We start from the raw sequence: 14,604 nt of genomic DNA, 5'->3' as shown, positions 1-14,604 counted from the left end.
GCTGGCCTGCCTCCCCTGGACACATCCCTCCATCCAGGTCTCCAAAACCTGCCTGCTCCAGTGGCATCGTGCCAGATCTTCCTGCAGGAGTAGTAAAGCTGAGCTCCTGCCTGGCATGTGGCTGCCCTTCCTCATGCTGCCCATGCTCTGAGGGAGGATCCATCCAGCCCCTGGCCATGCAGAGCTGTTTGGCAAGCCTGTGGAGTGCCAGTGAAGGAAATCAGTGAAGAAAGATGCTGAGGACAAGGCTCCAACAGTTCTGCCTCCACCCCCAGCCCAGCTGCCCCATGCCTGGCAAGGCTGAGCAGCCCCCCTGTGTCTGTGGGACAGCCAAGGGGGACACTGAGGGGGACAGTGGCTGTTGGCAGGAGAGGGGTAGCAGAGTGGGGCAGAGCTGCCACCAGCTCTGGGATGCTCCAGCCTCCCAGCCAGGTGAGCAGGAGGCACGGACAGGACTGCTGGGAGGGAAATCAAGTGGGAGCTGCCAGAGGGACCTCAGGGGGCTCAATGGGGATGCACCACAACCCCCACTGAATGACAGCAGCCTGGCCTTGGCACAGGAGCCTGCAGCCCCCTCCAAGTGCCCTGGCTCTGCCCCAGAGCTGCCCCCCACAGCAGACAATCCCAGCCAGGAGTGGAAAGTGGTGAAGATCCAACGGGTCCTCATCAACCCTGACTTTGAGCCAAGGAAAACAGGTAAGAGAAACGCCCTTTGGCCACTGTCCCCTCTGGAAAGGCACTACTGTGCTCCTGGTGAGAACACCCAGCTCTTCCCAGGGCAGGACTTTCCCTGGGTTAGAGGTCCCAGGCTTCCAGCAGAGCTTCTGGGACTAATTTAGGTTGAGATGATCTCTCTGGCCTTAAAAATAAGGAGGAATCTGTGGCTTTTCTCGGGAGGGGGGTGGGAAGGCAGTAGGCGGGTTCCCACTTGTCTCCAGGAACTCAACCCATCCCTCAGTGGGGCATGACCAGGATAGAGTTCCCAGCCCTCACCCTGGCTATGGGGCTTGGTGTGATCCTGCCCAAGAGTGATCAGGACCAGCTCCTGTGGCACTGTCTGGGACAGGGACACCTCTCCTCCATCGATTTGGGATGGCCAAGTGGTCCTCAAATGACTTTGGGACATTTTTGTCAGCCCTGGTTTAAAAACTAAGCGCTTTATATCGGGCTGGTTGGTTCCTACAATGCTCTCTGCCATCGCCTCACTTCACTGCCCCTTGCCACAGCTATTCCTCCCCCCATGACTGTCCCTTCAGCCACAGTGGCACACCTACAGGCTCATACCTAGGGTTCCTGGGGCTCCTGCCATGCCTGGAATGCCCCACCTCCCTGTGGGAGATGCTCCTCTTACAGACATTGGACCCATTTAAAAACTCCTCTTCTTCCCTCCTTTCTATTTTGCTCCTGCCCAGCTGTTATCTCAGCTGCCACACAGTGTCAGGGCAGGTGTGTCCCTGTCCCATGGGATGCTGCTGCTCAGCTCAGAGCCTGGCTCTCCCAAGGCAGCCCCCAGGACTGGGTGGGGTGAGGTGGGACCAACTGGGGATGCTTGACACAAACCCAGTGTCCAGAACCCACTCCCTGCCTTTTTGCAGTGTCAGGCATCCTCCAAACCAGCGGCTCCTGGATGGGACACAGGCTGGGAAGCTCAGCCAAGCCCTTTGGCCCACAGCTGCCCCAGAAGCATCGTGTTTCAGGGCTCAGCACACAAACCAGATGGACCCAAATAGTCTTCCCATTTCTCACTGCTCCGGGATGGCAGATCTGTGGTGGGGAAAGGTCAGGCCTGACTCTGTCCAGGCTCAGCATTTTCCTAATCCGTGCCGCCATCCAGCGCTTTTGCTGCCATCCTGGAATTTTAAAGTAACTCAACAGGTTTGTTGGAAAGAGTTTGTCTGTCCTGTTTCCTCCCCCTCCAAGTGAGATCACCACCAGCCAGTGCCTGCAGGACCCGTCAGACTTTCCAGAGCCTGTGGGCAGGATGTCACAGAGGGTCCTGGGAGCAGGGACCTTGCCTAAAGCCTGCAGGTTTGGGGGAGAGAGCTTTGGATCAGTGCAGGTGAGAGGAAAGGGCAGGTGCCCTCACAAGTGTTACTAGGGCTGTTCCTGCAGCAGGCTGTTTGCAGGAGCATCCCTGGGAGATGTCAGGCTTGCTCCTCTTCTTTTTAGCTGCCATGGGGTACAGGACCTCTCAGGTCTTCCAGCTCCTTCAGGAGAAGAGGGCACATCCATCCACAGCCAGAGTGGTGCAGGGCTGGCCCTGGGAGCCCGGAGCCAAACGGGTGCCCCACCTTGAGCTGTGTGGACCCACCCAGGCGGGTCCCAGGTGCCCCTTTGGTCCCCATCCAGCAGCCCAGGGCCAGGCTGGCTGCTCTCAAATATCCAGCAGGGCAGCCCGGGCTGGCTGGCACCTCTCAGGGCAGGCTGAGGAGTGCAGGAGCCCCGGGAAGAGGCAGAGGCTGGGAGATGCAGGAGGCAGGACTGGTTTCTCTGTCTGGTGTGCAAATAAACGGAAGGTTTCACTCCCTGGGGGCTGCAGAGCCAGCGCCAGGCTCCCTCAAAAACCAGGAAAACACAAAAAAGCACAGAGGGGCAGGAAGAAAGGAAATTAGAAAGGCAAAAAATCGAGCCAAGAGCTCATCCTGAGGTGTGGACAGGCATGAGAAGGGGGTGAGGCCGGTCTCACCCGTAGTTAGGGAGCTCTGCAGCCCTAGAGGGGTGGTGGAGGCGGGAGGTGATGCTGGCTCCCCAGGGATCGTCTGTGGTTCCCTTGTGACTGAGAGAGACCAGCCCTGGCAGAGGGGGTTGAGGGCTGTTCCCAGGAGGTCCCCAGGGCAGTGACACCGGTGCTGGATTTTTGTCTCTGGATTTTTGCCTCCCTCGAAGTGCTTCAAAACTTTACCACTGAGGAAACCTGCAGGAAGGGGAAGCTCTACACCCCCAGCAGCGTCTGAAACGTAAGGCGCTGCGGGGGGCAGGAGGAAAAAGGGTGAGGGTCTGGGTAAGGAGGTGTCCCGGGATGGGTAAGAGGATGCTCAGGACTGTTAAGGGGAATGCGCAGGGCTGGGAGAGAGGGATGCCCCAGGACGGGATAAGGGGATGCCCCGGAGTGGGAAGGGGATGCGGGTAGCTGGGTAAGGGGATGCCCCGGGCTGGGAAAGGGGATGCCCCGGGCTAGGTAAGGGGATGCCCCGGGGGCTGGGTAAGGGGATGCCCAGGCTTCTCCGCTCCCTCAGCGGGTTCAGGGCAGACCCAGCCGGGAAGAGAAGCAGCACATCAGGAACATCGGGGGCGATGGGGCGGCTGCCAGAGTGGCCGGGCGGGGGGACCCGTCCCGTCCGGTCGGTCGGTCTGTCGGGGCGGGCAGGGGCAGGGGCAGCGCCGGCGGGACCCGCCACCCCCCCGGACCGGCCCCCGCCCGCCGCCCCCCCGGGCCCTCTCCGAGGGCGGAGCTGCCGCAACTTTCCTGCCCGCCGCCTCCTCCCCGGTGCAGTCGGGCTGCGCGGGGAGGCGGCACCGGCACCCGGCACCGCGGGTACGGTCGGGCTGGAGGGGTAGGGGGGCAGGGACCGGGGGGCTCCGGGCGGGGGCCGGGGGCGCCACTGCAGAAGGGACGGGCAAGGACGCTGTGTGGACAGAGGGAGTGCAGCGGGTCTGTCGGGGTCTGGGGGTGTCCGGGTTGCCGGGGGGTGGCAGTGCGCAGGGGGTGCTTCGGGGTCCGGGCTGCACGGGGGGGGGACGGGAGTGCATGCCCAGATGTCCTGTGGGTGCGATGGTGGGCGAAGGGTGGGCGATGGGGCGGGCGCACGTAGCCGGGGCTCAGCGGGGTTTGTCCCCAGGAATGAGCGGGGCAGGTGTCTCTTCCCTCCGCCGGCCCCCGGGTGTCCGATGTGGGTGTGGGAGGCACGGCGAGGACACACGGTGGGGACGTGGAGGGACCTGGGGGTCCTCCTCGGGGCTCGCAGGGTCGCACCTCACAGATTCGCAGAACTTCTTCCCAGGCGATGTCCCCTGTCCCCTGCGTCAGGGACGTGACCTCCCCTGGCCATGCCACCCATGCTGGAGACACGAGGTCTGGCCCTCGGCTTGGCAGCCAGCAGGATGGATCCTTTACGGATTGTGCAAGGGACAGGCAAAGGCCCCGTTTCGTTCCGCCGCCCTCCCCGCTCTGCCCACCCCGCAGGGACACTCCGAGCCATTTGACCTTCTCTGGCCGGGCCGGCGCCGCTGGCTCGGGGCACCGGCCCGGCAGGGCTGACCCCGGGACCTTGCAGCCCGGGATGGGTCGCAGCGAGTTCCAGCAGCTTTGGGCACAATGAGGCTGGGACGCACTTCCCAGGCAGGATGGATGGAGTCCCCATGGTACCCGGCCGCAGGACGGGCTGGTTCTGCTGCCCTTGGGGTGGATGGATGGCAGGGCTGTCTGGGGGAGGTCTGCCCAGATCCAGCTGCTTTTTCAAAGATAAAGGCTTAATTTTAGCCAGCTGGGGAAGGTGCTGCCTCCACCTGTGTGGTGACAACAGCTTCTTCTTGTCTAATGTGGACACATGTAGGGCTAGGGCTGCTCACTGCATCCCTCAGGAACTGGGCATGGGCAGGGCAGACAGCCCCCAGTCAAACTTAACCCTCACCACCCCCTTCTCCTACCCCTGCGTGGGAATTGGGTGCCCCAGGACTTGCTGCTTGGAGGCTATGGGGCCATTTCAGCAGGATTTGGGTGCTGAGTGCCAGCCACGGCTGGGGAGGCAAACAGCTCCAAATCCAGCAAAGCCCCTGCAAACAGAGCACAGGCAAAACTTGCAAGCACAACGAATTTTCTCGCTGTGCCACTTTTTGTCACTGGCAAAGGTGCCTGTGTGGAGAGGCCCAGCAAAGAGCGTCAGCCAGGCAGGAGAGGTTGATCCAACCACAGCACCCACCACTTGAGCTGAATCTTTTGGGGCTGCAGGGCCAGCATGGATAAGAACTTCATGGAGGTTTTGTATCTGGGGCATAGGAGGGCTGGAAGCTGGGAATGAGGCAGAAAATTGTCATCTTTCTATCCATATGTTTGAATCATATCCATTTCTAGCTAGCTCAGCTGCCTGTCTGTGCTACCCTCTGTGTTTTGCTAGCTGCAGATTATTTGGGATATCTGGGAGCTGGAGGGGAATGGGTGCACAGACTTAAATGTGTGTGAGCTGGTACGCATTGCAAAAAATCCTGCACAGCTGTAGCTGGGGCAAGGGGCCAGCTTGCTGCTCTGCCAAAAAACCTGCTTACATTTCCTCAGTGGCCAAAGTCCTCAATGTTTGGGAGAAAACACTGAATCTCCTCTCCCCAGCGTTGCCTGGCTGTGGATGGGCACTGGGGTTCATGTCAGGTGGCACAGAGCGTGTCCCTCTGGAAATGGGGTTTGTCTTGGTCTTACTCTTGGTTTTGCCAGTGGGATTTTACCAGCAAGAGGCACCGTTTGGGTTGACCACAGAAGTCCAAGAAATGTTTGGAAACGGGGAAAAGTGCCTGCTGGTTATGGATGGTGGGTGCTGTGTCAGGGGTGGTCTGGTAGGACACCCTGAGCATGGCCAAGCTGGGCTGCAGCACCAGGATGGCTGAGCATCCAGACTTGGAGCAGGCCAGGGACAGAGCCCAAACTGAAGACTTTGGAGTCACCTGCCAGCTCTGACTCTGAGATTTCACATGGCCTGTGGCACCCTGCAGGTCCTATTAAGGCTTGGGTACCTCTTGTCTTCTGCATACAAGGACTTCTCACCTGGCACAGCTTCCAAGTCACTTTTTCCTTCCTGTGACATCCCAGCCATGTCAGGACCATCCACTTTCACTGAATTTGTCAGCTGAGTGAAACTGCAATATAAGGCCAAATCTTCATCCTATTTCAGCTCTTGGAGTCCATCTTAGGGCAGGAGGGGTCACAAGCCATGTCTGAAACATCCTTCACCTCCACTTGGGGTCAGATGGTGATTCCAGCCTTTCCTGGCTGGACTTCAGACATTCTGCTTTAGCACCCTTCAGGGGAATCCATCCTTTGCATGGAAAGCTGAGATGGAAGGAATTTTTTCCCCCATCTGTCCAGGAAGTGAGAGTAACAGAAATGCCTTTCATCACCTTCGTCATCCTCTCTCTCTGGAGGAGAGAGCACTGCACATGCTGTGGGAAGGATGACTGACAGCTCAGAGAGAAGCTGTTAAGCCCTGCACTTGGGGGATGTTCAGGAAGTCACCCCTGGAGCAACGGAAAACCTACAGAGCAAGTGCCTATATAAATATATAGATAGAGATCTGTAGGCTTCTGTGGCCAGAGCTGGAGTGTGTTAAACCAGAATAGCACCTGGAACTGCCTATGTGTGCCAGGACTCCGGCAGTTCCATCGGGCACAGGATTCACAGGGAGCACCTCCTGCAGCATCCCTGGGTCACAGAGAGAACCAGGGTTGGCCCAGCAAGGGCACATGGCAGTGGAGAGGGCTGGTGGGGCTTGTTGGCTTGGAAAAAGATGTGACATTTGGAAAGGGGAGATGTTTCCTTCCCGAGGGACAGTGGGACAGTGTCATGGCAAGCCAGTGTATGGGAGGGAGGGAGGAAGGGAGGGAGGGAGGGAGGAAGGGAAGGAGGGAGGGAGGGAGGGAGGGAAGGAGGGAGGGAGGGAGGGAGGGAGGGAGGAAGGAAGGAAGGAAGGAAGGAAGGAAGGAAGGAAGGAAGGAAGGAAGGAAGGAAGGAAGGAAGGAAGGAAGGAAGGAAGGAAGGAAGGAAGGAAGGAAGGAAGGAAGGAAGGAAGGAAGGAAGGAAGGAAGGAAGGAAGGAAGGAAGGAAGGAAGGAAGGAAGGAAGGAAGGAGCTAGCTGTCACCTGTTGGAATTTGTTCTGGGCTCAGGGTAAGGAGTGGAAACCAGTTTCCACTGCCCTTGGACACATGTAATCTTTTTACTTTCACCTCCTTCCTGCACAGCTTTGGCTGCCTTCAGCCCCACACCCTTTTTCCTTCTCCTCCCCAGCACCTGGACATTCTCAGTGCATTCAGCTCCCTCCTGTCTGCCTGGGGCTGGGGAAAAGGATCAACCAGAGCCCCCCTGGGGCTGCAAGCTGGCAGGAGATGGCAGGGAAGGATGAAAGAATGTTACCTGTGGCTGGGAGGGGAGTGTGTGGTGTAGAAACTGCCCCAGGTGACAGAATCCCTCCAGACACCATGGCACATGGGTAAAGGCTCTAGCACTGGGTGAATAACCTCATCCCATGGCTCAGGCTGCAGCAATTTCCTCTGGACTGCCAGAGGCTTCTTTGTCTGTGTCATAAAAATCGGATGTGGAGAGCAATTCTTACCCTCAGCATCCCAAGCAGTATCCTGAGGGATCAATTTCCAGTGGGCCCAGGTGGAACAGCCCAGGAATGGCAGGTGCTGGGTGGGCAGGGGCAGAGGGGCTGCTGAAAGACTGGAGGGGATGGGTATGGAGGGAAATGGATTGCAGGTCGGGGATTTTAGGTGGAGGAGTCCACCCTGCAGCACACCCTGGCCCAGAGCAATGCCGTGGCTGTGGCAGCAGCAAGGGATGGAGACACCCGGGGCAAAATTCCAGCGGGCAAATCCCGGTATTGGTCCCAGCTACGTGGGAGCGTATCTGGAGGCTAGTCCAAGCGGGAACGGGCTGGCCAAGAGCTGAGTCATCCCTCCAGCACTGAGGAGATCCCCCAGGGCCCCTCGTTTGCCGTTAAAAGGCAGTAGCAAGAGCAAGAGGCTGCGAAATGGCTCCGCCGAGAGCTCGGTTTCTTAGGCAGCCCCGGCCTCCGAGGAAGAGGGGATGCTCCGCTCGGAGCATGAAACCCGCAGACATCTGGAGCCTGTGGCTTCTTTCTCAACGGCTCCTTGGCCGTGTTTCTCCTCCGTTTCGGAGATAAAGGCGCCGAAGGTGACCCCGCGGAGCGGGAGCCGCGGTGCTGGCCGCCCTCCAGCCAGCCCGGCCGGAGGAAGCAGCGGCCCCGCTCTGTGCCGCCGCCAAAGCAAATAGAAATGGGGCGGAAAACAATGCTGGGCGCGAACGGGGGGACTCGGGCCGCCGGCGTCGCCGCTGCTGACGGGCTCCTCGTCTGCAGGAGAGTTTTCACTGGCATCTCTGCCCCCTGCCCAGACAAAACCCTCCTGTTGGGCAGCCTGAAGACATCATGCAGGGAGTCCTGCACACTTGAGCTGTGTGCAAGGACTTGCTGGGTGCTGAGGGAGGCAGGAGGGATGAAGGGTGAGGAACAAGAGTTGCCCAGCTTCCAGCAGCCCTCCTGCTAACCGTGGGCTTGCTGGAAGGATTTGGTTTAGTCATCCATCCCTTTCCCTTGCTGGTAGGCTGAGCCACTGCTGAAAATATCCTGGAAGACTCCCAAGCAGCACAGAAGGCAAGAAAATGAGGAACACATGAAGGAAGGGAAGACAGGAAGGGATGGGATGGGAAGGAAAGAAGAGCAAGGCTGGGAGCAGGCTGCCTTAGTCACCCACCTCCCTGCTGGGGCCAGAGCCAGAGCAGAGACACCATCAGAGCCATGCTGGCAGTGCCCTTGGAGAGGGGCTGCACCCTTGCTGGGTGCGGGGCTGATGCCGATGGTCGGCGCTGGTGTCTGGGCCTAACAGTGGCCTCGACAGGGTGGGGGACACTGCACTTCCCACGGGTGCTTTCGAGGGGGCAAGCTCATAGGAAATGGCTCACCCTGAGAAAATGCATTCCCGGCAGCTCCACATCCTTTCGGTCTTAGGGAAGGGCTGGTGCCCTGACCTTTGTCCGGCACAGGAGAAGCCCAGCGGCACTGGGCTGCGAGCTGCGGGGCTCGGGCCAGGCTTTTAGCACATTACTTTTAGCGCTTAGTGTTGAGTCCCGAGGCGCGAGGGTGGCTCCTCGCTGTGTCCGTGTCTGTGTCCAGATGGGCAGGATCTGCACAGCTTCTGTCGGCTGCTGCCATCTCGTGTTGCTCCACAAGAGTCCCCCACCAGAGCTGCCCACCGGGGTCGGGGTGGGCTGGCATCTCCCTAGGGTTTATGTCCTGCCTGCTCGGGGCTGAGCATGCCGGGATTCGGGGCGAGGCGCTGGGGGACACCTGCTGCCACTTCCCCGCCACTGCCTCTTTGAGCCGGGGCCGAAGCCATGTGAGCTGCAACCGGAGACCCGCTCCGAGAAATTCCTTTCCCATGTGGTCAGCGTGGTGGGTGCGCAGAACCCAGCTGAAATACAGGGTGGGGTGGTGGAAAGGTCCTGAGTGTCACTAGGTGTCCCCTGGGCTTTCCCATCTGTCCCAGCATCTTTGTGATGGTCCCCGTTGTCCCCAGACCGTGTATCCCAGCCCCGGTGCATTTCTCCTGCCTTCTCCCACCTGCCAGGGAAGCAGTCGGGATGCCGGGGGATACCTGGAGGAAGGGCTGCCGGTCCTGAGGGGGAGAACTGCCACCCCACATTCCCTCTGAGGGTTCTAATGCCCCTCTCCTCTCTGCCCAGGTCTCTCCCGCAGCGCCAGCCTCTCAGAGAAGGAGCTGAAGGAGGCGAAGGCGCGGAGCCAGAGGATCGCGGCTCAGCTCACCACGGCGCCCGGCCCCAGCTCCAAGGGCGTCCTTCTGTTCCACCGGCGCAGGCAGCGCGTTGACGGGCTCACGGGGGCCGGGCATGGCGGGGGGCTGCCGCTGAGCCCCGCGCAGCCCCAGCCTCGCCAAGGTGCCATGGAGCATACCCAGGGGCAGGGGATGAAGCCGGAGCCTGGCCAGCCTGGCAACCCAAGAGAAGGGGTGCTGGCAAACGCCTCTCCGTGCCAGGAGCTTCCTGCTGAAGCCCAGCAGGTCCCACTCAGCGTTTACCTGAAGGAGAACATGGCATCGGCCGCCACCAACTGCGTGCAGGAGCAGGCGGCCAGCGGGACGGAGAGAAGCGTGGAGGCGCTCGGAAATGCAGCAGCCCCTGCGGGGCCCAACACAGCGGCTTTTGTCCTGCCACAGAGCTCCGAGGAGGGGAAGAACGTCAAAGTGCCCGGTGAGGTGCCCGGTGAGGTGCCTAGCGAGGTGCCCAGTGCGCCAGAGGGGACAGCCACAGGGATGGCACCCCCAGGCGGGCAGCAGCAGAATGGGACACAGGGCCGGCAGTACTACGAGGTCCATCTCACCCTGGCCAAGCCCAAGCCAGTGAAGAACCGGACAGCCAGACCCTTCGGCACCCAGGCATCCCCCGCCAGTGCCCAGCCGGCCAAGGAACCCCCTGCCCCCGAGCTGCCCCCACCACCAACCTATGCAGAGACCCTCAGCAGCCCCCCACCCCTCACCCGTGTCCGCTCCCCCCCTGCCTACTCGGCCCTGTACCCCAGCCAGGAGCAGAAGGTGCTGCCAGATCCCCTCCTGGGCTGCGGGGTGAGCGGACCAAACCCCTTGCCCAAAACAGGGATCCTGGAGGAGTCGGCTGCGCGCAGAGCCAGCAGAAAGTCCATGTTCACCTTCTTGGAGAAGCCGAAGCTGAGCCCCAACCCCGACCTGCTGGACCTGGTTCAGAGTGCAGACAGCAGGAAGAAGCAGAAGGAGCAGGGGGAGCCCAGCACCGAGGATGAGCCCTTCGCCCTCGGGGCTGAAGCTGCGAACTTTGTCCCCAACAGCACAGCCAGGGCTATGCAGCACCTCCCACCAGCTGAGGATGCTCCAGCGTGGTCTTCCTGCCTCAAGTCTCCCACCATCCAGCCCAAGAAGAAGCCACAGCCCAGCCACATCCTCACTGAAGCAAGAGGGAAGGGGGCTGAGCTCTTTGCCCGCCGACAATCCAGGATGGAGAAGTTCATCATTGAGGCCCCCTCCCAGCCCGAGCTGCTGCGGTCCCCATCACCCACCATGTCCCTGCCTCCCTCCTGGAAGTATGACAACAATGCTTACCTGTCACCCATGGTCTCCAGACGCCCCTCCAAGAGTCCCTGCAGGCCCTCCAAAACCCCTCCTGCATCGCTGTATGGCAGCAACCTCATGGAGAACGAAGTGTCCCAGAAGGAGCTGGAGATCTCCAGGCACCAGCCTTACCAGCTCCAGTCTTCTCTCTTCATCCTCTCCCCATCCAAGGGGCCAGCAAGGTCCATGCCCCAGGAGGTGCCTCCACCCAGACCCTCTCTTCCCGACTCCTACCCCTATCCCCAGCAAGCCGCCTGCCCGACATCTCCGTTGCCTCCTTCCCCGGTTTGGCATCCCCCCGTGGTGCCCAGCGCCGGCCAGACCAGTGCCAGCCCCTTCCCCAGTGCTGCCGGGGCTCTGCCCCTGACTCACGAGAGCCGAGCCAGCCCTGCAGCCCCGGCCGAGGCGCTGCTGGCCTCACCCTGCCGCCTGCTGCCGCCCCGGGCAAAGGCAGGATTCCAGGCACCCCGGCCCTCCTACTCCACCAGGAATGCCGGCATCGAGCCGCAGGTGTGGAAACCTTCCTTTTACTACAAGTAGTGGTGGCAGAGAGAAAAATACAGCGGTGCTAGGCTGAGTCCTCCCTAACTAACTGCTCATGGGAGAGCCAAAAGCCGAACCAGCCACAAAAAAAGTTGGGGGGAAGAAAAGAAAATAGAAAAAAACAAGTGGTTGTGAGGCTGCAGTGCTGGGACAGTGGGTGATAGGCGCTGCTGAGCCCTCGGTGCAAGAGGAGCTGAGGAGTCAGGGGGAGGCAGCAGGAACTGGGCACAGAGGTACAGGATTCCCAAAGAGTCAGCAGGAGCCTGCCTGTCCCACAGAGCTGCTCTTGTTCTTTTCACCTGGAAACTGTTATGGAGCATCACACCTCTGGCTCCCTCCTTTCCTCATCTCTGGCTTTTCCAGCTCTCAGAGGTCTGCCTGCTCCTCCACATCCCTTTTGTCCTGGGCTCTTCTCAGCTTCCTACCAAAGCAAACCTGGAGGGGACACCCTGCCTTTCTGCCTCACTGTGCCTGCTGCTGGGTCTTCTGTTGCTCCTTCAGGATGTGTCCTCATTTGCTTCCTCACTGTGGAGGAAGAACTGCATCCCTCGGGGAATGGCAGAGCCCTGTCCCCACCTGGGCTCTGTGTGGCGGGGCTGCAAGCAAGGGATGTGCTGGGATGAGGAGGGTGCTGAGGGCAGGGCTGCTGGGTGATGCTCAGCCCAAGGCTTGTCATCCAGCTGTGCCTCTGCCCATGCCCTCTCGCCACTTTCCCCCTGGTGCCAAGTTGCCTTTTGACTGTGCTTTACTTCTCCTGCATTTTTCTTTTTCCCCTCTTTCCGAATACACTCTCTGCGCTGTCACACCTGGCTCTTCTCTTTCCTGCCGCCTGGGGAGCAGTGCTGGGTGATGGATCCTGGGGCAGTGCAAGGGGGGCTCCGAGCATCCCCCAGAGGGAGACTTGAGGAAGCCACAGGTAATGAGAGGTCCTGGGACATATTCTGGGCAAGGATGATTAACGGCAGGCTCAGCCTGCCCCCCCTCCTAGGTGGGCGAGGGGGTGCAGGGTCAAATGTGTTTTGGGGACCCCCTGGAGGGGTGAAATGCACGAAGAGACATCCTCAGCTCCTGTGGGGCTGTGCCAGCATGAATCTTCCCTCGGCACCCTCCTGCCGCTGTACCCCTGCTCTGTGCCTGCGTCCCCCCGAGTGGGGGTCACTAACCCGCTCTCTGTCCCTCTCCAGGACAGGCGCTCGTCCCTCCCTGCATCGCCCACCTGGACGCCCCGGCTGGCGCGGCTCCCGGGCAGCCTGGACGGCTGGGCCAGCCCGGCCTCGGTGCCCGAGCTGGATGAGGGACCCCCCACGTCCCCTCCGTGGAGCGAGAGGTCCCTGTCCCCGCTGCGGCAGGACGCGGACCCCCGCGCCAGCCGGCAGATGCAAGCGCGGCTCGCCAGGAACATCATCAACGCTGCCCGCAGGAAGAGCTCCTCTCCCAAAGCCGTGGGGCTGGAGAGCTCCCGGCCCTTCACCCCCATCCCCGCCGGCCCCCCCAGCCTGCCCCAGTCGCCCCGGCTGGGGCCAAGAGCGCCGACACTGCAGGCTGCCGGCAGCGCGCTGGGGAGCCTGGGCAGCCCCTCGCCCACCCACAAAAGCCCCCTGCGATCGCCCCGGGCGGGCAGCCCCCAGTCCTGCGCCTCCCCCGGGATGCCCCGAGCCTCCTGGGCAGAGGGTCGCCGGCTCCTGCTGCCATCCAGCGCGTCTCCCTGCCCCGTGCCCAGGCTGTCCCCCGTCCCCAAGAGCCCCCTGCCATCCCCCGTGGTGGGTGGGCGGTTCCCAGCCAAGCGCTGCACCTCCCGGTCCCCGACGGACTCGGACGTCTCCCTCGACTCCGAAGACTCGGGGACCAAGAGCCCGGGAATCCACAGCTTCAACCTCTGTCCCCGAGGCTGGACCAGCAGCCTGCGGCTGAAGACGGGGGCTCTGCCCTCAGGCGCTCCCTGCACCTCCTAGACAAGCCAGCCCCCGCCAAAAACCCCTCTCCCTGCACCCGTCAGCCCGGGTGATGCCACCGGGAACACATCAACCCCCAGGGCTGAGGTCCCCAAAAACCAGTATCCCTTCGGAGCTGTTACGACCCCTCTGTGTGCCAGAGGGGTCAGGTGCCTCCCGCCCGCCCGCCGTCCCATGGCCCCGCTCTATTTTTACCACGCTAACATTTCGGGGCAGGACTGCGTGATCAGCAGGGAGAGTGGAGGAGCCGCCCCCCCGGCCCGTCCCTCGGCACTCCCTGCCTGCCAGCCAGCCCCGTCCCGCACAGCCAGCATGGGATGGGCTTGGTGGTGCCCCGTGAGGCCTTGTCCCCAGCTCCCAGGTGTTATCCCGGGGCGTCACTGCAGCTCTGCTTCCCTGGGGGGACACATCTGCTGCGGGTGGGCTGCATCGATTGGATGCCATGACCAGGCTCTCCCAGCCTCTAGATTTGGGTGGTGTCAATTAAAACCAGATTTTGGAGAGGAAAATTTAATTTTTAGTTCCAGCCCCCCAGTTCTTCACTGCCTTTTTTTTTTTTTTAACTTTTGACCCTTTCTCAAAGAAATTCTCCCAAATCCTTCCTTCCCTAGAGACCAAAAAGAGCCAAAGTTATTTATTGCCATGTTAAGGGGGCTGTTTACAGGTGACCTCCTGCCGTGCCCAGACCAAGAGGGACAGCCCCACCTTGTACTCGTCACTGTCCCCATACCAAAGTTCACCACATCCCCCTCCCCACTCCTTTGGATGGAGGCACACACAGGAACCAACAAGTGCTGTGACAGCCAGGGCAGGCGGGGAACTGTAGGAGCTGAAGGAAATGGTAGAAGTTGCAGAGGGTTTGAAGGAGGTGTTGGCACAGAAGGTGATTCTGAGAATGTGTCTCCACACCTTGGGGCCAGCCCTGGACAGGAGGTTGTGTTTGGGCTGCCAGGGCTCTAGCAAATTCCTGTTCACAGAGACCATCACCCTTCCCTTTCCCCAGGACACACTGCTGAAGCCAGCCCATCCCTGATCCCTGGAGCACCTCCACACTGCAGGCTGCCCCTCCTGGAGCACAGCCCCCCATTCCCAGGACACATCTCCCACCCTGGCTCCAGCAGCCACCACAGCCTGCCTTCACCACACCGCTGTATACCCAGTTCTGAAATAAACCACCGTTATTCCACCCAGGCTGGCTCTGATCTGTCCCCCAGGTGGCCTGGGCACACA

The 14,604-nt window shown here is 60.9% G+C and overlaps 1 protein-coding gene across 2 annotated transcripts; it reads left to right on the top strand.

Annotated features, from left to right (window-relative positions):
* Nucleotides 1-14,560, top strand: SYNPO (synaptopodin). Of its 2 annotated transcripts, XM_059860354.1 has the most exons (4): nucleotides 1-696; nucleotides 9,465-11,389; nucleotides 12,263-12,338; nucleotides 12,607-12,844. In XM_059860354.1, exons 1-4 carry the CDS (start codon nucleotides 234-236, stop codon nucleotides 12,714-12,716), a joined length of 2,574 nt encoding a protein of 857 aa, XP_059716337.1. In that variant the 5' UTR covers nucleotides 1-233; the 3' UTR covers nucleotides 12,717-12,844. The 2 variants fall into 2 exon arrangements, with proteins under 2 accessions (XP_059716337.1, XP_059716336.1); XM_059860353.1 differs by lacking the exon at nucleotides 12,263-12,338 and having other exon boundaries at nucleotides 2-696; nucleotides 12,607-14,560.
* Nucleotides 14,561-14,604: the final 44 nt, after the last annotated feature.

The sequence above is a fragment of the Haemorhous mexicanus genome, chromosome 15 (genome assembly GCF_027477595.1).
Source record: "Haemorhous mexicanus isolate bHaeMex1 chromosome 15, bHaeMex1.pri, whole genome shotgun sequence".
Classification (NCBI taxonomy): domain Eukaryota; kingdom Metazoa; phylum Chordata; class Aves; order Passeriformes; family Fringillidae; genus Haemorhous; species Haemorhous mexicanus.
The sequence above is the reverse complement of the archived record's forward strand: the minus strand, read 5'-3'. Positions and strand labels throughout refer to the sequence as shown.

Bases quoted from the DNA above. Each gene is read 5' to 3' on its own strand.
- SYNPO (XM_059860353.1), top strand. From the start codon at position 234: ATGCTGAGGACAAGGCTCCAACAGTTCTGCCTCCACCCCCAGCCCAGC. The intron at 697-9,464 runs GTAAGAGAAACG...CTCTCTGCCCAG, and splicing joins CTTTGAGCCAAGGAAAACAG to GTCTCTCCCGCAGCGCCAGC. The intron at 11,390-12,606 runs GTGTGGAAACCT...GTCCCTCTCCAG, and splicing joins ATGCCGGCATCGAGCCGCAG to GACAGGCGCTCGTCCCTCCC.